The sequence below is a fragment of the Tamandua tetradactyla genome, chromosome 18, assembly GCF_023851605.1.
Source record: "Tamandua tetradactyla isolate mTamTet1 chromosome 18, mTamTet1.pri, whole genome shotgun sequence".
In the NCBI taxonomy this organism is placed as follows: domain Eukaryota; kingdom Metazoa; phylum Chordata; class Mammalia; order Pilosa; family Myrmecophagidae; genus Tamandua; species Tamandua tetradactyla.
This window is the reverse complement of record NC_135344.1, coordinates 26,856,055-26,878,391: the sequence shown is the minus strand read 5'-3', so window position 1 is coordinate 26,878,391 and position 22,337 is coordinate 26,856,055. Positions and strand designations below refer to the sequence as shown.

The 22,337-nt window shown below is 37.9% G+C and overlaps 1 protein-coding gene and 1 pseudogene across 13 annotated transcripts in view; one reads left to right on the top strand and one right to left on the bottom strand.

Annotated features, from left to right (window-relative positions):
• The window catches only part of TCF4 (transcription factor 4), a 463,737-nt gene that overhangs the window by 342,576 nt on the left and 98,824 nt on the right, over positions 1 to 22,337 (bottom strand). For 6 of the 13 annotated variants that reach the window (XM_077135388.1, XM_077135385.1, XM_077135384.1 and 3 more), the window contains 2 exons: positions 18,468 to 18,559; positions 16,720 to 16,792 (listed from right to left, as the gene is read on the bottom strand). In XM_077135388.1, the coding sequence (XP_076991503.1) occupies positions 16,720 to 16,792; positions 18,468 to 18,559 (165 nt within the window). The other 7 variants (XM_077135390.1, XM_077135392.1, XM_077135391.1 and 4 more) reach the window with 7 other exon arrangements.
• On the top strand, positions 343 to 2,302 carry LOC143662737 (mitochondrial import inner membrane translocase subunit TIM14 pseudogene; annotated as a pseudogene).

Sequence of the window (22,337 nt, the reverse complement as noted above, 5' to 3'; positions counted from 1 at the left end):
TAAAAAGCATATGGGATAAAGAGATACTGGTAGAACAAGTCTGTGTAGACAACACCTAACAAAAGTCCTGCTATGAAGCAAGGGAAGAGACAGGGCTGTGACCAGAGGAGAATGTGAATGAGAGGGAGTTTCCTTATGTTTTGTTCAGTTTTTACCTATTTGCAGGAATGACATGCAAATGCTACCCACATACGTCAACATTGCCCTGCTAACTCAACCAGCAGCCAGGCTCCGGCTATAGCAGACAATTTGAGGCCCCAATACTTTCAGCACCTGATGAGGAAGGGCACCTGGGTCATGGAGCCACGGATCTCTCACTGTCACACACACCAGGATCCAACCATGCCCACAGCATACACCAATGCTCCAACAAGTGGCCCAACCAAAGAAGAAAAGAAAACGTACCAAGCAGCATCTTTTCCTCTACTCAAAAAGTAAATATTCTGAAAGAATGGAATATTTTCCCTACCTAGAATGAACTAGAAAACATACTTGTTTCGATTGGTTATCCCAAATAGTCGACAAAAAAATTAGCAAAAACTTGGTAAGGGCAGTGGGGGGAGGGAGGGGAGCGGGGAAGAAGGGCGGGGAGAAAGTGAGAGACAGGTCATCAGAAGAAAGTCAGGAGATATTGGCTGGGATTTGGTAAATAAGGAAAGCTTTATTTTGTTCCTAGTCAGGTAATTTTCTCACATGGGCCACCTGCGACAAATAATAGCACTTCACTTCCAAACAGAATAAAACCTAAATCAAACCACCCTACTAAACTTCACCAACAAAGACTCTCAACAACATCTATTGGATGTGCTATCTGACACTGGGGGGTAGGGGCAGTGAATTCAATCCAATAGGTCTGACTAAACCATCACAATTTTTAGTGGTAATAAGAATATAAACTTAGCCTAAATAGCGCAGAATTATAGAAGACCACTGAATAAGAAAGAAGAGTCCTGTTTGCCTCACTCTCCCACTTCTACTTCTGCACCCTCTCAGAACAGAATTACAAAGTCAATTATCAGGGGGAAAAAAAACACTTCTTTGGTCCTTGGCTGCTAAAAAAACAGTGGTTACCACATGATAGCTGAGTCAGGTCTCACAGTTATGGTAGGCAATACAAAGAATAGTAAATTTTTAAGTATTAAAAAGTTGTAAGAAAATTTCACAAGAGAAGCCAGTGGCCACTACGAATGCTTCCCAATGGGTAAAAGTTACAGATGTCAAATGAGGTCTACACTAAATTCTCCAACGTAGGCCAAGCAATCCCACCCCTCACCTGGATTTCTGCTGCAGCCTCACAACTGGTCTGGGTCATCCACACTGACATGTCTAGCTTTCCAGTCTGTGTTCTAGGCTGCAGCCAGAGGGTTCCAAGGCATGAATCTGATCATCAACACACTGCAAAGGCTTCCAATGCAAAGGCTCAGCCTTGGATGATCTGTCCCAGACCCACCTCCCCAGCCTCAGCTCTCATCAAGCTCTACGCCCTCCCCAACCATCACTCCCTGCTTTCTCTGCAGGAATTGACACCCCCTCTTTCCTATTTCTCTTCATCTGTCAGACTTTAGTTAATGTGTGCTTGCTTTCAGGTGTGAAGACTTTCCCAACTGTTCTGGCTGGGCCATATATCCCTGGCACAACTCTCCTAATGACACATACCTCACAAATGTAGAGGGTCACATTTCTTTGGCTGATATTCAGTCAATGTCTGACTCCCACATTTAGGCAACACAGGAACATATCTGTCTTCCTCATCATTTTATTTCCAGCACCCTGCATATTAACTGACACATGGAAAGTGCTCAATAAATAATTAACTATCTAAAAATAAATGGGACTGGGAGGTTTGTAGCTGCTGGAGGTGTGCACGTAGTTATCTGGTAGAGGCATGGGTTGGTGGCTGCAGCCTCTAGGCTGAGGTGAACTGTGCTCCCACTGAAGGCAAGAGAGCCGAGCCGAAGCCTTGACCACTGCAGTTGGACTGACCGTTGGAGCTGCATTATTTGCAGGCCATTATGTTTTGCAAGCCATAAACCATATGGTGCCTCAAGTAAAACAAGTTTTTCAAAGTCTTCCAAAATCTGACTTCAGTAGTGGCTATAACAGAGGTTTGAGCCCAAAATTACAAAATGGGAAGCAGCATTAATACTGCTTGGGTGTAAGCCCAACTGCCAATAAAGGAAAAATAAGAGATGCTCATTGAAAAATTATGCTCTTAAATCACTGAGACAAGGGAGGAGCTCCTTATTTAGTAATCAAAATTAAAGAAGCTAAAGATATACTAGGAGGTCAAGCTAAAAAATGAAGTAACTGTATGATGAAAATTTTAAGTTCATGTTAGTTTATGTATATGATTACCAACTTTTTATAATAAAATGCCTCAAAACTGTAATTTTGAGAAATGGATTCACACAAAGCCTTCCTATAATATTAAATTTGAGAATTTAAAATCAGATTACAGACTATTTCAGGATATTTGGAGATTAATTACTAATTATGGATAAATGTACTTATACCATTTGATTAGAAACAGTCATTACTCTTTAGCTAATAACTTGGTACCTATGTATTCCTAGCATTTCTCAAGACAAGGTGAACTTGACAGTCCCACCACTCAAGGAGCTCCCAGTCTAATGGGAGGCTGATAAATAGGTAATTAAAATACAGTGATGTTACAATGGAATTAGCACAAACTGTTACATAGTAGGCACTCTTACCTCATTGGGAGAAGAGGTGTGTCATGGTCAGGTTCATGTGTCAACTTAGCCAAGTGGTGGTACCTGTCTGCTGGTTGGGCAAGTGCTGGCCTGTCTGTTGCCATGAGGACATTTCATAGAATTAAATCATGATCATGTCAGCTACATCCACAGCTGATTCCATTTGTAATCAGCCAAAGGGGAGTGCCTTCTGCAATGAGTAATGCTTAACCTGATCATTGGAAGCCTTTTAAAGAGGATTCAGAAGAGACAGGGTCTTCCTGTTTCAGCTGGTAAGCCTCTCCTGTGGAGTTCATCCAGACCCTCCATCAGAATCATCGGCTTCACAGCCTGCCCTGCAGATTTTGGACTCTGCATTCCCACAGTCACGTGAGACACTTTTATAAATTTTATATTTGTGAGTGTTCCCTGTTGATTATGTTTCTCCAGAGAACCCTAACTAATACATCTTGGTACCAGAAGTGGGGTGCTGCTGCTGCAGTTGGCAAATACCAAACATGTTGGAACGGCTTTTTAAATGGATAAGGGGAAGAATCTGGAAGAATTGTGAGAACCTTGATAGAGAAGGCCTAGAATGCTTTAAAGAGACTGTTGGTAGAAATGTGGACTCTAAAGATACCTTGTCTTAGACAGAAATGAGGCACGTATTATTGCAAACTGGAAGGAAGGCGATCTTTGTTTTAAAATGGCAGATAATCTGGCAAAATTGACTAGTGGCTTTGGCTGGAGGGCAGATTTTAAAAACCACGAACTTGGATATTTAGCAGAAGAGATCTCCAAATTAAATGTGGAAATTGCAGCCTGGTTTCTCCTCACAGCTTATAGTGAAATGTGACAGGAAAGAGATAAGCTGAGAACTGAACTCTTGGGTACAAAGAAACCAGAAATTGATATTCTGGAAAATTCTGGTCTTCCAGGAAGGGAGACCCCAGAGAAAAGTGCCCCAAGTAAGGATTTAACCAAATTTGGAACCAGCCAGCCACTTCAGAGAAAGCCAGGCTTGGACATGGAGTTATCCAGGAAGGATTTGTGGAAACTCCTTATGTTTGATGGGCATGATCCAAGGCTACTGCATAGAAAGCCAATGAGAGCGCTACATGACCTGTATAAACAGAGTTGCTGCCAGTCTGGACTGGGGTGTTCAGCAAAGGGACACACTGGAAGAAAAATAACTTCAGAAGCAAAACCATGGAGGCTGAGGTCTGAAGTCAAGAAGCCTTGGGCCTGGAGAGTGGACCCACCCAAGCCCGTGGAGAGGGTGAGTTTGCCCCAAAGGCAGAGGATGGGCCTTCCACCTTATTGCAGTGGAAGAGTCATGCCACCTCAGGCCTTGGAGAAGGTGAAGCACATTCCTTGAGGTTTGGGGAGAGCCTGGCTGCCACCAAATGGAGGGGTTGACCGTGTGTCCTAGAGTGGCAGAGAGCCCAGGTGGAGCCCCAATGCCTGGAGAGGGTGGCACTGAGAAAAAGGTGGTCTTCCCAATGTGCCCCCAATGTTGCATTCAGAGAGAGGCAGGCCTTTGCTTAGGCCCTTGGAAAGGGTGGGACTGATGCTTTCAAAAGCTCCGAAGATAAATGACTCTCAGACTTTGAAATCTAATGGACTTTGCCCTGTTGGTTTTCGAAACTGTATGGATCCAGTGACCCCTGTGTTCCTTCCTCCCTATGGAAATGTGTATATGTATCCTATGACTGTTCCTCCTTTGTATGTTAGCAGCAAATAAGTTGTTACGAGTTTTCAAAGGTCCAAAGCCAGAAAATAATTTTGCGTTAGAACAGATGAAGCATGTAATGAACTTTGATAGGAGTTTGTACATTTCTAACTTTGTATTTCATGTATATTTCTACTGAAATGGTTTAAGGATTTGTGACATTGTTATGAAATGAATGTATTTTGTATATGGGGAAAACATGTCTTTTTTAGGGTCCAGAGGGTGGAATGTGCTGATTTGCTGGTTTGAAAGGATGTATGTTCTCTAGAAAAGCCATGTTTTAATCTAAATCCCATTTCATAAATGCAGAATAATCCCTATTCAATACTGTATGTTTGAAACTGTAATCAGATCATCTCCCTGGAGATGTGATTTAATCAAGAATGGTTGTTAAACTGGATTAGGTGATGACATGTCTCCACTCATTTGGGTGGGTCTTGATAAGTTTCTGGAGTCCTATAAAAGAGGAAACATTTTGCAGAATGAAAGAGATTCAGAGAGAGCAGAGAATGCTGCAGCACCACGAAGCAGAGAGTCCATGAGCTAGCAACCTTTGGAGATGAAGAAGGAAAACACCTCCTGGAGAGCTTCATGAAATCAGAAGTCAGGAGAGAAGAAGCTAGCAGATGACACCGTGTTTGCCATGTGTCCTTCCAGATGAGAGAGGAACCCTGACCATGTTCACCATGTGCCTTTCCGGATGAGAGAAACTGTGACTGTGTTTGCCATGTGCCTTCTCACTTGAGAGAGAGAAACCCTGAACTTCACTGGCCTTGTTGAACCAAGGTATCTTTCTGGATGCCTTTGATTGGACATTTCTATAGACTTATTTTAACTGGGACATTTTCTCAGCCTTAGAACTGTAGACTAGCAACTTATTAAATTCCCCTTTTTAAAAGCCATTCTGTTTCTGGTATATTGCATTCCAGCAGCCAGCAAACTAGAACAAAGGTGGTTGTTAAAGGTACAAAGAACCACACTGTAAAAAGCAAAGCCTCGTCAAATTGAAATCCTGCAGCTAAGTGAAGTCACTACAACCTTGATGTAAGAAACTGACCCATGTATGTATATATCATAATTGACAGAACTCAGATTTCATACTTTAAAAACTACAATAGTAAAACTAGCCCCTTTACTTTTCATAAATTGCTCCTTTACTTGGTTATTTTTTTACAAAATTTTGCAGCTGTTGTGAACAAACTTAAGCACTACTAGAGAAACTGAGAATACCCTCAGCATCAAATTATTCATCTTGGACTTTGAAGAATTTAGACACCATGAATTTAAATGACATTTGAAGGAAAAATGGCTCATAATCGTTCTAACATTAAAATATAGAGAGTATCATAAGGATCTTAACCAGAAGAAATGTATAAAAATAAGGTAAATTATAGTCTGTGGTTACCAAAAGGAGTATTTTATATTGTGCAATTCTAAGATGAATATATTTTACCGCCTACCATCTAAACTTTCTTAAATCATCTTAAAGAGTTCTTAATTATTAATGGAGTACACAAGAAATTTCAAGTTAAAAATAGCAGAGATAATCATTTGATGTTGGTATGTTTTTAGGACATTTTCAAATACGGGTATACATATATGTGCTGTTTAGGTTTATTTTTCATACTGATCCCATCTAAAATCTTTCTGATCAAATCTATTCATTGTGATTTAGGGTATGACAAAACATCAGCCTAAGACAACTATTAAATAAATAAATGAATGAATAAATGAATCAATGATTTTGCTCTGTGTAAATTTTAAAAAGAATTAAGAAAACAATTTAAGTATGGGAATAAAAAAGATGAGCATGCATATTCAGTGCCCCAGAAGTAAACGGGCACTATCTATAAACCTGAAATGTTCATTTCTCCTCAAAAAAGACTTATGGAACATAATTGCCATTCCCTCCCATCAGGTCTGTGGGACTAACTTTGAGAGTACATTCATAACTATACATTTTGAGGTCCAGTTTCCATATTCTTTCTAATTCATTCTCCATCCCATATACTCATGTAGAAGTATACATCTGCACAGATTCTAAGATTTCCATGCTTCACTTGGAAATATCAATTCTTTAGTTATATTTTTAAGTGTCTTTTGAAAATATCTACTTGTATATTTCAACATCACTTACTTTAAAAGTGTTTTCTTATTGAACCATTACAGAACTTATTATCTAACAACAGCAACATCATGCTCCAACTGAATTTTTCTAGAGATGATTTTCTTTTTTTTCTCACCATAGAATCCAGCATTGTAAATTACACACAGTTGGCTTTCAAAAGAAAAGGTTTACAAAATGAATGAATGAATAGAATGAGTAAATGTAAGTTCCTCTTAATTCTTGTATTTTTCCAGTGAACTACATTCACACTGGAAAAAATAATAATGATATGCACTCATCCCCTTTTACTTCTCTGAAGTTTTCAACATTCTTTAAGTAATCAGGCTTCAAACGATTAGGGACTATCTTTCATCGATCCAGTTTTACCAATATTACTAAGAATTAAAGTCTAGAACTCCTAGGCAAGTGAAACACTGCAAATGTATACCCCATATAAAAGAGAAATGATTCTACATGGGCCAAAAAAAGATAAACTGAAGACTAATAAGAGATTAATAAAATCAGGGAGAGGAGGGAGCAATTAGTGTCAGAAGAAAACTAATCTTATGGTTAAAAGTAACTAGATGAAGAATCACAGTACCCACAAAAAACAGAAAAGCATTTGATCATTTGGGACACCAGTTAGTGCACAGTGATGTTCAGGAAAGCACACAACAAAAAACAAACATTCAAACAAGGATTGAAATTATTGTTTGGTCTTTCTTTCCTAAATTACAAGATAATGTTATTATAGAATCATATATTCAATCTTGAAATACTACTGTGACAGGATAACCAAAATTTCTTCTCTTGCACTTAAAAGTCATAGGCTAGTAAAATATCTCCAATTTGAATCCCTTATTTTTGAACAGTAAAAAAAAAAAAAGATTTGGAAAACATATAGGTTCTTCACTGAATTTTTTTTTAAAATGGATCTAGAATATTCTTTTTGCCATAAAAATCTTTTTTTTCCTTTATAGCAAACACAACCATTCATTAATAGATTCTTACTAAAGCAATAACAACCATTACTTGAATTTTTGGCTTCACTGTGGAAACTGGAAGCACACGCTAAATGTAGACCATAGAGGCTAGGGAAAGAAAGATGCTTTGATCTGAACTCAGCAATTCTTGGCAAGGGGGTGGTATTATGTATGTTTTGCCTATGCGTGATGCAATTATGATAGATGTTTATCCCAAAGTATATCTGGCTATTTCATAGTGCTTTTATAAACATTTATGTAAGTTTGGCTAAAATCTGTGAGAATTTTTTTAAAATGCATTTCAGACTGTATTATATGGCAATAATAACTACTGAATTGCCTGGTTAAGCTTTTGAACCAAAAGATATGGGACTGGCAGAAGTGATGGCAATTATAATAAAAATTATAATGATTAATTTTTGCCAACTTCAAATATTTTCAATATAGTAGTTTTCCTTTCTGAAAAAGTTAAAAACCACTCTTGAATTGTACTGGAGAGTTTCAAATTACTTTTTCATTTCTAACATGCAAGTTTGAGGTTCCATCTTTTTTGTTTTTCTAGTATGAAACAGCTACTTAGTACCAAACAGTGCAAAAGATTCTGATTTCCAAAATTAGGTTAAATAAATAGTCTTCTCTAAAGTAGCTATCATTTTGGCTCAAGAAAAATTTCCACTGCTGAATGATAGAACAGGAAGAGTTTAGAACTGGAGATATAAAATCCTTAAATTCTGTTCTAATGCTACCATTAAAATGTAGTTTTTGAAGGAACTGGATTATAATCTAGAATATCCCCAAGGACACTCTAAATCAGGAAGAGAAAAAAAAGGCATTTAAGGCAGGGATGTTTGCCTAGAAATCATTGCGTGTGCCTAGATTGGAAGTGATGGCCCTGCAGAGCTGAGAAGCCTCTTTCTGGGTACTGTTTTTAATCCATCCTTGGCAATATCCTTCATTTGTGCCAGGTTCACAGTGATGTTCCACATAAAGGGCTCAGTCCCAATACCCACATATCATAGGGTAGTATAAGAGAACTCTGTATGTTATGCAGGATTTTCTGTAAACCTACAACCTCTCTTGAAAAAATAAAGTATCATAGCAGATATCTCCATGAAAACTTCATGATTAATTTCTGACAACAGGAAATAACTTTTCATTTATCTGAACTCCCACATCACTATTGACACCTCTCTTTTAGACCCTGAGTGTTAATTATATATGTACCTTTCTGTTCTTTTCTGTAAGAATATATTCCCTCACAGGGCAGGTCTTTTCCTACACAGAGCCCTCAATGCCTTATCATAGCTATCACAGGGGTTTGAACATAGGGTATATTAAAAAAAATATTAGATGAACAATCAATAATAATCAGGATAAGTAGATAAATAAGTAGCTAGAATAATTCAAACAGCATTCTATCTCCACTCCCAATGTATTTAAACCCAAAGGACAAAACTGAAGCTATGATAGTCCAGATAGTGATGCAAATAAATATACCTTTGTAATTTCATTATCAAGTTTTATTCACCTTAAATCAATATAAAAGTAATTACTGAAAAGGTAAGTCAATGTGCATATTTTTTAGGTCTTGCTCTTCAGCCTTTTACACAGTATGAAAACTGAAGTTTCCAGAACTATTATTATTTCAATATCCTTCTCCATAGAGGATAGGTTTTCTCCTTGTTTAACAGTCTCCTAAATATCTTGCATTTGAGTTTTGATTTGGGAAATCCAAGATTAAAAACATTTCATTTAGTTTTCATACAATTCAGCTAAGTACCCCAAAAGGGAATGTTGAAATTAATGGAAGATTAAAGCAGGGAAGAACATTCTAAGAGGTATTTGTAATGGGTTTTATCACCACCTTTTCTGTTTTACTGGGAAGTCTTTTCTCAGGGGGCTGAAAGTTTATATGCCAACCATCAGCCTAGGTTAACTATTAGAAGTTAAAAATGTCAGGGGAAAAAAAAAGTTTGTAATGGAAATGCTGACATGCCATGAAGTAAAGAGGCATGAGCAGGTGCTTCTGCAACCGGGTCATAATTCAATCAAACTGTATTTTGACGTCATCTGTTATAGAAAAAAGCCAAATGGTTTATGAACAGCTCCAGAAACCCCAAGATCAAATTACAGCCCTGATATTTAATCATGGGTCTTACTTTGTTATTTTTAATAACACAATACATTTTAACAGTTATGTGTCAACTGCCTTTGCCAAATTAGGACATGTGGTGACAAGTGAGCTGGATTACAATATCCACCTCACAATCTCAATTTTTATTATTTTTTCAGAAATGGTAGATTTTTCAGAAGTGGTATAAGTTTTCCTACTCTTAAGAAACATACAGTTGGTACCAACGGATTGAATCCAAATCTTAATTAAAAGCAGCATGATGTCTCTGACCAGGGGGTCAGGACATCTGTATCTGTGTCCAGCCAATAACCAACTGTATGATTTGGACAAGTCATTTAACCCTCTCAAACCTTAACTCCTTACCTGGAAAATGGCAGAGCATCTCTAAAGCCACTAAATTCTATAAAAAATATATCTGTATGGTTTCTTTGAGATTCCCTGGGAATTTGAGTGTAAACCCTTTTTAAGCCAAAACACTGATGAATTTGTAATTCAATTAAAAGTACTCTAATCAAAGACCTTCTAGTACATAAGAAATCGTAAGCTAAAAATTTTAGAGGCAATATCAGCAAGTGAAAAAGGTTCTTTAAAAAGTAATGTGCAAATACTGCCACACATGTGAAGGGTTGTTTGCAAAACAAATCAATACGGTCACATGCAACAATGGATTGCAGTTAATAAACTACATATAGTAATTACCACCAATGGCAGTCTAGAAAGTCATTCATTAAATGTTAATTGTCACACAAAAGTACAAAAGCATCCATTTGAACAATCCTGTGGCTGCACCTTTAAATAAGATACTTTCTTACAGCTCTGAAATGCATCCATATAAACTGAGTTTTTAAACACACCTGGGTATTTGATATGCTGATTAACTGGGTCTTTATTTTTGAAAAGAAAGTAAACATGACAACCTTTTTCAATACTTTTGCTATTCTCACAAGTCTAATATAAAAAATATATATATGACAAAGTGCTAAAAAAATCTTCTCTAAATATTAAATTGCTACTGCTCTTACGTCTCTCCAAAAAGCAATACAAGAAACAGCGTTCAAAACTATCCATGTAAAATCCATGCATATCCTATTTCTGAATCTAAATGGGTTTACAAATTTAGAAAATGGAAAACATCTATACACTTATAAACTTCGTTGTCAATTTTGGAAATTTTACTCAGAGCAATAAGAAACCAGCAACAAGAATAACTTAAAAAAAAAAAAAGCGTTACTGTCTCTAATACTTATAACTATCTAAATAATTCAGAAAACCCTTTAGTCATTTCAAATAGCCCAAACAATTCAAAAGAAAAAATAAAAGGGGGGTGGTGGTGGATTTTTTTCTCCTCTACCTAACTTTATTTTGACACTATGACTGTTATAGATTTGATTTACTTCACATATATATAGATTCTAAAGGTTTGATGAAGAACATTTTGGTTCAAGACTTATAAACAGAAGAACACTTCAAAAACACACATATCAGACACTTAAGATCTGTTATCTTGGCTTATGGGACCAGATCTAAATAGCATTATAATACTAAACATTGAAAATCACAGGCCTGGGGCCACCAGGACCCACTCTATGCCTTGGACTAGGTTACAAATTTCCAATATAAAATGTAGTTTACCATTAGGAGTAAATGTTTGATCTGCAAAGCTTACAAAATTACTTTGTTTATCATAGCAGATGAAAGCAAAAAGGAATAATTTTAAGCTCAAAACAAAACTGTTTATACGACAGTCTTTAGTGCTCCATGATTCTAAGCATTTAAGACAGATTCAAGCAATTAACAGCATAAACTTTCATTACATAGTTCTATTATATATGTTTATGTGACTTAGCTGTTCATCTGTTATTTAAGTGATTTCCTCATTACAATAGTAGGGTAAGGATAATTTGCTGATGCTGTCAAAAATGTTAAGCATTTCAGTCTCGACAGTTCTTGGCTCCCCATGCTTGTTTAATGCATTTTATTTACTTAAGTCAGTGTCAAATAGAGTACGGCTTTTTCTTTCTGAATTTAGAAAATGTAACATTTTAAGCACATGTCTGGTACAGACATATCAAAACTACAAAATTGCTTATTTGGGTAATGCAGCTAGAGAGAACCTAGGATTATTTTTCTTGAATATTAAGTCTCATAGATCTAACAATGAACTAAAAACTCTTATAGTTTAAGACAGGAGATGCTGATGTTTTAAATATTAATAGATCAAGTTTGACTATCTCAAATTATGGCTTGACCGGGTAGATAAAAATAATTGAAAATGAAATATTTTCACTGGCTGCCACATAGACTGTCCATTTACAATACAGCTAAGCACAACAACTTTAAAAATATCTATTATATTTTCTTTCTAAAAACAGTAAAATATAATAAAGACATACTGAGTCACATCCAAATCTAAATAGATTAGAAGGACAGCTTCTTTGGACACTAAAGCAGGAAAAAGAAAGGGTATAGTTTATATCATTTTATTAAATATATTAAAACCAATGATTATCTACTTTAAAGATCAGGAATAATATTTCAGGCCAAGCCTCAATTTTATATTCTATGTCAATATATTCTTGATAGCTAGAGCTACATATGACACTGTATGTGTATGCATGTGTGTGTATGTTTGTGTGTGTGTGTGTATGTGTGTGTGTGTGTGTGTGTAAAAAGGACTTTAGGCTAGGCAGACCTAGATTTAAAACCCAATACCATTATCGGCTGACTCAATTGCAAGTCCTTGACTATCTTTGACTCTCAGTTTCCTCGTCTAACAAATGAAGATGGTAATCCTTGTACCTCATTGAGTCTTTGTAAGAATTAACAAATATAAGGTGCCTGGCATATGAAGAAGCACTTTAAGCTTCATAATGCCTTATCCCACCTATACACTACAATCAATCTGACATCTTATAAATAGCCATAGGAGAGACCAGGCAAAAGAGGGTGATCAGGAACCCAGAATTCAGCTCTAAACCTAAAAAATCATTCAGAAGGCACATGCACAGGCAGAAACATTTCTGTGCATACATACCACACAAATCCTGATTCCCCACTATGCACTAGAAATTACAGGAAAGCATTAGTAGTGACACTAGTGTTACTTCCAATAAAGTAGTGACACTAGTGTTACTTCCAGAGCCACTGAGAATTAGCAAATCAAAACTTGCTTTTTTGAAAAGCAAATAATAGAACTCACTTAGTTTAGGCCTCAGTTTTCTTTGGCTGATTCATGAAGGTACTGATCAATGTATTTCTAAAGGGTTTCTATTTCCTAAATTCTATGATTCTAGCATAATGGGTTTAATGTTACTTCTTTTTTTTTTAACTTATTACATTACTCTGCTCTTTATAAAAAAAGCACACAATCATTATGAACTGTAATACAATAGAAAGGCTGTTTGAAAACACACACATGCACTATTAAATAGCTCTCCTCAACAAATTTTACATTATAACCATGAACTCAAATTGTTACTGATGGAAACTGAGTGCCACCATTTGTGTTTTGTTTATGATGCAACACCACCAGTTGGATCCATTTTTTTTTCCTCTCTGAATTTACCGAATTAGCGTGTTATTTAGTGTCATGTGCATATAACTTAACTAACTTATATGAACATCAAGAACTGTTTTCTCTCTTACCAAGGTAACCCACCACAGGGATGTGGTGTGTTTTGCTCCTGCTCTTAATGATTCAAACACCCACTCATTTGGCAATCTTTAACAAATGCTGAACACCTCAGTAAAACTAAACAGTTACAGGAAAAAAAGTTCAACTTTTAAACTAAGAGAAGATGTCCATCATAGACTAACTGTAAATACATGGAACAGATGTGTCCAGTGCCTGGTCTAAAAAGTTTTTGAGTATAGATAATTTTAGTGGCCAAACTTTAAAAGTACTTTTTAAAAAGATGTCAAATCTAGTATGTTTATGTTTTGCTCACAAGGTAATAAAATGCACTTTTGTTATACCAGAAAATTAAGTTCCTGTTCATCAATAAATTGTAGGCGCTCTAGGTGCTTTTTTTTTCTTGTGATAAGTTTGCCACCCTGTTTTAAAGAGAATAATTTTTCAATCATCCAAACGTGGATGCTTTTCGTTTACTTTTAGATCAGTGATATAACGGATATTAAATCCCTTTGAATAAGTCATCATGTAGGTTAAAATTATATTTTAAAATAATTCCAGAACCCACCATTTCTCCCCATTAAGGTCATCTAAGCTCTAAGCCATCATGGCTGAATTGTTTTAGTGCTCTCTGTTGAACACCTGCAAACATCAAACAAAAACTGCTGGTCCTTTCCTGGGTTGACAAAAGCCTTTCATGTGAAAAATGCTCCCTGGGAATGTCAGGCTGTAGCTCAGGTTACATTCCATTCCCTTAGCAGCTTCACCATTTCTTAAGGTGGTAGGAAAAAACATGTTTGTGAAATGAAAGATAAAAGAGAATATAGCTACACTTTATTTCATTCTCATACTGCAAATCACGATGGAGCATCCTATATCAATGGAATAAAAGCTATTGGGAATGTTAAGCATAAAATATTGCCATGCCTCACTTTGAAAAACTATAGCTGATTTTTCAGTTCTGAACAGTTTACTTATAGTTTGTATCTTTTTTCCTTGGAGCCAAGTTTTCAAACCTACCCATGAAAGTAACATATGAGTCTACTAGGAAAATGAATATCAAGTTGAATTGAATTTAGAGAATCAGTTCTCTATCTGAAGTTTCCTTGTTCATTCTTCTAGTTAAAAAGGACAACATACAGTTTTCCTGATCTTTTACAGTTATTATGCTTTAAAAGGGAATTATCTTTGTTATTGAGTAGAAATATAAGCCATTTTCTTTACTAACAGTCCTGTGTTCAAAAATATCTTGAAAGGGAAAAAATTCCAATCTGTGTGTGTGTGTATACAATAGTAATAGTGTATTAAATATATATCAAATTGTTTTTGGTTCCATCTCCTGCATTTTCATTCCAGCAGCTAAAATAAAATAATCACTATACTTTTTACCCCTACAAAAAGTATTTGGACCTGAATACTACACTTCTGGTACAATGTAACTTAGAGTTCATCACATTAGAATTAGTCATTACATATTCATTAGAAATATCTTAACATGTCTTACTCAGGGTGAAGTTTCGCTCTAGGTTTATGTATGCATGCACATTTATAATAACTGTCTCTCAAGAACTATGTAAGTTTCAGTATATGATCACTTACCACAATGCATTAATACATATTCATACACATCCAACCTATACCTTTATTGCTACAATGTACTCTCTGTAAAAATTTAAACATTATTGCAAGGACTTTATTTAAATGAGGACCCAGAAAACGGACCAGAAGTACAGTTGTCTTCAAATGTATCATATTTCATGCTTATTAATCACCTTAATTTATTAAACCAGATCTAAATTGACATACTTAAGGAATCCCAAATGTGTCATATTTACACATTTTGCACTGACTTTGAAAGTAATGACTTTCTGACATAGTTTGTATTTTAACTGAAGACAAATTTCTTAAGTAAAATCATAAAGAAAACCACTGTCCGAGATAAACCTAATTACCATTTTGAAGTGTCTAACATGAAAATTTAATTTTCCTAACTCATCTTAACTTCAAATGTACATATTAATATTTTCTATCTATTAATATTTTCTATCTTAAAAGTTGGGTAGAGAATACAATACAGAAATTTGGAAGATAAAATACTAACACAATAAATATTTAAATCCGTAAATGGAAAATAGAACAGTATCCAGTACAAAAAAACACAAAGATATGGTCAGTAGTGCTTTTAATCAAAAGTGGACCTTCTACCCCAAGAAAAAACATAAAATATAACTATGGAAGGCATCCCAAATTTTATAAATCAAGTTATAGAGACAACAATTTCCTTAGACTGATGGGGACCAGAAGAGAGTAAAGTAGCTCATTTGGATATGAGCAACTTTTTAAAGGAATTAATTTCATAAAAAACATACCAAATACACAGACCACATAGGCAAATAGATTTCTTTCATTGCTATACCACTGAATGAAAATCAAGAGATGGCATCTCACAGCTAAAAAAATGTCAACATTTACCAATCTGACACAAGAATAGTATTCTGCCTAATGTACTGTTAGGTACCCTTGCCAGATCTCCTAAAATACTGCAGCTGTTTAACAAGCATAAATGGATTTAAGCCTTGGACCCAAAGGATGGCAGGCAACAATGTATGACTCTTTATGTGAAATTCACTGGACAAAAATTTGAACACATTTCAAATGAATATCTTAGTTTCAGTTTTCACTTTTAATAAGAGGTACACCAGACATTCAAATAGTCCCCTATTAAAACTGCTCCTTACATACCAGATAATCATTGTGCACACAGATTCCTTTGTGAATAGCACTAACATTTTTTTTAAGCATCACCCAAAGATCTTTAATTTATGAAATGTAAAAGTCCTACCAAATCTGCAACTTTAAATATAGCAAAAACTCATTGCACACATAAATGATTCAGGACAAAACAGTTAAAGCATTAAAAAAGATATTTTAAATATAAATGAATTCATATTTAGCCAATCAGTATAGCAAGAAGCTATTTACTGCTATGTTTTACTACGCAGCATTCACTTACAAAACTAAGTGCTCATTTCTTTAAAAGCGTTAATTGTATATAGTACCTAAAATTGACATTGTTTATAAAGGATTTTCCCTTTTAATGAAAGTTGGATTTTTCCCCTATTTTCAAAAAGGGAACATTAATTTATTCTCCATGTTAGCATTGGCCTTATCTTCATGTATTTGATTACAACTACCTTAGAATTAGCTTTTAAATTAATTGATGAAATTGAGAGTTTTAATTTTTACAAAAAGGCTCAATTTTAATTTTGCAAAAGATAACATTTTGTTAAAGTTATACCACTGATGGATAACGAAATTGCCTTATCATTAGGCTAAAATTCCAATGACTTTTTCAGAACACCTCAACAGAGCCAAAAATATATGATGAATGAATAAACAGCTAAGAACATTCAACTATACATTAAAAGAATTTACATACTTGAGCCAGTAAAATGTCCACTCGCCAAAGAAGTTGGTCCATTTTTCCCACTGCTCACAGGAGGTGAAAACATCTAAAAGAAACAAAGAAATATTACTGTTGAAGAGAAGACATTTGTGCCTTCAGAGTTGTCAAAGATCTTTCACTCTCTTACCAAATAACTCAGACTTTATACAAAGGGTTTATTTAGTAAAAACACATCACCATCCAACTTAAAACTAAACAGGCACAACATCACCAACCACCCTCCATCCCACCCCACCCCCCATTACCACTCGGTTCTTTCTTTTTCATCAGGTTCATTAGATTGCTAGGCAGTACTACTACATTTTAAACAAACACAGTCCCCACAATGTTATCAAGACTCAGGTTGAGGGCAACGGCCTCTCTAGAAAACATTAGTTTTACAAAGGAAAAGAAAAAAAAAGTTGTTTGTTTGATATTTGAAAACCTTGGCCATAAACGTGGCAATGTCCATTTCCATCCCGTATAGGATATGCCTGTCATATGTGAACCCAAATACAAATAAAAGTGCCACCTGCACTAAATTTTCATTTCGTCTCTAACATGAGAGCAATTTGAAGCAAGACTCTCTCTCTCTCTTTCTCACTCTCTCTCTCACTCTCTCTCTTTCACTCCCTCTCTCTCCAGCATTTATTTCGACCCTAATTGGTTTCCCTCTTCTTCGACGTGTCTAGTGGATAATGCGCACCTTCCCTGAGTCAGAGCCTGCAAAAAGCAAAGGAACGAATGGAGAAAGTGCAGCAAGCAGAGAGGGGGCTGCAAAGCTGCCTAAGGCTACGTTTCCTGGCAAAACTTCCGAAAGCCATTTCTCCAAGGGAAGGTCTAGAAGAGCAGCAGCAGCGGCGGCAGCAGCAGCAGCAGCGACAGCGGCAGCGGCGGCGGCGGCGGCGGCGGCGGCAGCAGCAGCATGAAAGAGCCCCACTTACAAGGCGGTTTGGATTTTATGTGCGTTTTGTGGATACTATTTATTTTGCTTTGTAAATGCATCTTACATCAAAATGACCTGGCATTAAAAAATTAATTTATTCCCCTGACATGTTTGGGACTTGGTTTGGAAAAGGGGAGTAAAGGGATGGAGAAGGACCAAATACAGCCCCATAACTCCACAAGTGTGAAAGTTCTGCTTTGTGCTGATCTCACGACTATGAAATTTATGAAAGCAGTCTAAAGGGCTCTAAAGTATGTATGCTCAGCCTAGACATAAGAGTTTTAGGTATCCCAGAAAAAGATATAACTAGGAGGACTACAGGTCCTTCTAATCCAAAACACCAACTGTTAAAAACTTTAAAGGGATAACTGTGTCTCCTCTTTTCTATTTTCCACTTCCAAATATGAAGAAATAAAAACGAGTAGTAGTAGGCAAAGTATTAGTACTGTGTTGAAATATGGCCACGTTTTAGGGTGGTTTATAGTTTTAAGGATGTCTGTATTTCCTTTCTACTGGGATGGGATTCCATTATTTGGGGGGTGGGGTGGGGTGGGGGTGGGTAAGAAATTCAAGGCAAGTAATTAGGCTCTGAATAAAAGCCTGAATCTTCCATCACACCCAAAAATTCTAGTTAAAAACTTGTCAAAAAGACTTTCATATTTACCAAAGATTCAGCCAATTAAAAATTACTCCTGTACTTTAGAATTACAATTGGTTTCTAGCTAGTGTCTGGGATTTTTTTGTTTTTGTTTTTGTTTTTTCACAGCTGTTGTTAGTTTCCACCCTTCTTTCTTACCGCACTGAAATCCAGTAAATCACTCAGCTCTTTGTCCGTCCCTAAGGCAGCCATTCGCTGTTGGTGATGCATTTTAGCAAAATCACACAAACCTAGAAACATGGAAATAACCGCAATCAGAAAATCCAGTCCCAATCCTTGGAGGAAACACAATCGGATTTTTGGAGACTGGGGGGTTGGGGGTGGGGATGTGGGGGCGGGTGGGATTAAGGTGGAAAGGAGAGAGGGATGGGAGGGGGGAGAGTTGTTTTTGTTGTTGTTGTTGTTGTTTTAAGATGGAATAGGCAGCAACAGCAAAAAAAAAAAAAAAGGGGCGATATAGTATTTCCAAAGAGACGATCAAAACTGGTAATATCCACTATAAAACCAAATCCCGGAAGGGGAAAAAAAAAGCCGCTCTTCAGCGCATCATTTTATGCAACAGGAGGTAGAGCGAGAAATGAATGGATCACAGAGAAAAGAGAAACTACTCAGAACGATCCGGTCTCAACTTTCCCCCCACCCTCCACCCCACCCCCCTTACACACACTCAAACACACACATACACACTCACACACACCACTCCCCTTTGCATTTCAAAGTAGCTATAAAGAAATTAAAGATGAGCGTCTCTGGAGTGAAAACACTTCCAAAGGGGGAGGGTTGATGGGGGAAGCGCAGAGTGGAGGGTCGGGTCCTGCAATTGTCCTGTACCCTAATTTGTAAAAAGGAAGGGTTGTAAAAATTAAAGTCAGGCCCTTGGCAAAGTAATCGGTCCCTACAAGTGGGCACCACTGGGAGGGGGGGTGATGAGGCGGAGGGGGGGAGGGTAATCAGAGACGAGGGGGAGGGAAGAGGCACGGGAGGGGAGGGGGTGTCTCTTCTGGGAGCGCCGGGAGCCCGGAGACCGCAGCACCGGGGGCGCGGAGGCGCGGAGCCGCGTGCGGGGCCGCGGAGCCCAAGCCCGGCGCAGCCCGGCGCATCAGCCCCTCCGAGCAGCCGCCGGCGCCGGTACCTACCGCCCGCGCGCGAGAAGGGGCTCTCCGTGCACCGCTGGCGCCAAGGCGGCGTTCATGTCTAACCACTACCTCCACCACCGCACCACCTCCTCCTCCTGGCGCCCGCGCCCGCGCCCGCTCCTGCTCCTTCCCCGCCGCCGCCGCCGCCACTACCGATCCGCAGACACAGCCAAGATCCCTGACTCTTAACACCAACTCTCTTCTCCAGGGAGGGGAGGGGACGGAGGGAAGGGGGGAGGGGGAAACACGCCGAGGCGCACGGAATTGCAAGTTCAGCAAAGAAATAGGTGGGGGGGCTCCGGCGGGGAGACGCGGCTCGCTCCGGGTCGGGCTGGCCGGGATGCATCCCCCCCCAACCCGAAGGAAAAAAAATCTCAATTCTTCACCCCTCACCACAAAAAGAAAAAAAAAAAGAAAATACAAACGAAAATTCAAGGAGCACCTCATTTTCTCTCAGATCGTCAGTTACAAACAATCTGAAGCCTAAACAGTTCAGTTTTTGCCCGTTTCATCATCCATCGGAGGCACTTTGAAATTTATTCGAGTTTACATGCACTCACTTCTTTCTTTCTCTTACTCTCGTTCCGTCTCACTCATGCACACACGGCAAAGCAAGTTTATACTAGGCTGCAAATACACGTGATGCAAAAAGACTTTGCCAAGAGGAACATTATTTTTCTTTTCACTGTATAAACCCAGCCACATTTTGTTGGGGAGCTTTTCGATTAGGTAGTTTTGCGTTGGGGGAGAAATATATATTGGATACTTTCTTTCCTTCCCTTCTAAGTCACAGATAGTTACAGCTGCAAACTTCTCAAAAAAAGCAGTTTTTTGGGGGGTGGATGTTGGTTTGTTTTTACACTTGAGTTCTAGCACACTAAGTTCCCGTTCGCCAGCACTATAGTTTTTAATTCAACATTTACTATTACAGGCCCTGCATGCTCTTAAAACATACTTTCTCATATCACTTTTTAGGATCAAAATTAAGCTTCAAAATTCTATCGTTTCGTAATAACAAGCGTGCTTTATCTCGTATATGCAACATACGCTATTTTAACGTGTGTTAAAATGCACATTCTACACACCCTGCTATTGCTAAATGTGCGAGTACATACACAAAATGCATGCACACACTTTTTCCCATTGGCAATTATTTAATAGTTTGTTCCTTTTGTTTTAACAAAACGTTGGGATCGGCATTTAAAAATTAAATTCAATTACAAACAGTTTACTCTGACAGCAAATTGTAACGTTACCTTAAATGGTCACAAATATGCTCACAATATTCCAATGAAAGAGACTTTAAAAAGAGAGAAAAATCTTCTGCAAGTACTTAGTATTTCACATGTGTATCCCCCAAAAAAAGTATTTTAACTGGTACTCAGTCCTGCTCCAGGGATAGTCCACAGATTACAAGATTATGCACCTGGCTCTGGTTTTTGCATTTTCCAACATAAAACTGCAACAAAATTCCCTGCCCCAAAAAGAAATCATTAAGGAAAAATCCAACAACTTTTTCTTATTCTTTATAAAAAAATATCGACAGGAGAGTTACAATTTTTCCTCAAACAAATCTTGTTGGTGGTTTTTTTCTTCTCCTCTTATAAAGTCTTAAACTTGTTCCAAGTTTAGAGGTGTCTCATCATCATCATCCTCCTCCTCATCATCATCACCATTGACTCCCCCGAGGAGTCACATTGATAATAATAGGTTTCCCTGAAAGATACATTGTAATCCATTCACATCCGGGCACTGCGGGTTTATAAAGAGAAGGCGCTGCGGCCGCGGCTGCTCCTTCAGACAATGACTAGGGAGGGGCGGGGCGGGAGCGAGCGGCCATAGAGTGGTAAACAGAGCGCCTAGAGAGGCGGCCAAGATGGCGGCGCGCGTCGGCCACGCCTCCTCCAGGAGCTGAGGCGGGTGACGGAGATTCGGTCGGTGACGCGTCTGCGGTCGAACTGTGAGAGTTGTGGGGCTGGGGTCGTTCGCAGGCCCAATCTCACCGGGAGTTTTCTCTTGTATCTGTTCCTCGGCCGTCCTGCCCTTTGACTTAGAAATGTAGGCTCTGAATAAATTAATAAATCTAACTCCACAAACTTACTCAGGGGAATCAATCCCCCTGGCTCACCCTGAGGCAGGCTGGGGAGAGGCCGCGGCGGCCTCGCAAACAGAAAGCCGAAGCCTGGGTTCCCCAGCAGCGTGGAGCCGGCTCTCTGGAGAAAGGCTACTGCACCAATTTGTTGCTCTTGGGCTTGAAGAGGGGTGTGAGTCTTCCCCTCCTCTCCTTTTCCCCCCCTTCACCCTCCCACCCCCTTTATAGACCGCTGTCAGTGTAAGAACTTTATAAATCCACAAAGTGCATTTGAGGAGACGTTTTTTATTGCCTTGTAGATTTAAATCGAGTTTATACCGTGAGTTACTAGTGACAACTTTCAGTCTGGCCAAGCAATTAACCTTCTCTAGCCTGTTTTCTGGTCTGTGAAATGCACGCGCTAATGGCCACTTGATGAGTTTTGTAAGGGTTAAATGGGTAAAGATAAAGATAGAGCAACAGCTAAAGAAATGACCCCTTTCCATTCTAATTCCTCATTAAATCAACAGATACCTCTAACCTAACCAAGGGTAGGATTAAAAATGGGGCTTTGTCTATTCCAAAAGAACAGCTTTTAGTCCTTCCAACAGAGAAAAGTGAGTAATACTAACATGTAATATTTATTTAGCATTGTTCTAAGAATTTCACAAATTTGGGGTGATTGGAGTATGTGTTATTCCTCTATTTTAACACAGAGGCAGAAGCAAGTGAGAATGAGTATCTTAACACAGGCAGAAGTTTAGTCACGACTTAAAGTGATACAGCCCAGCTTTCAAATCA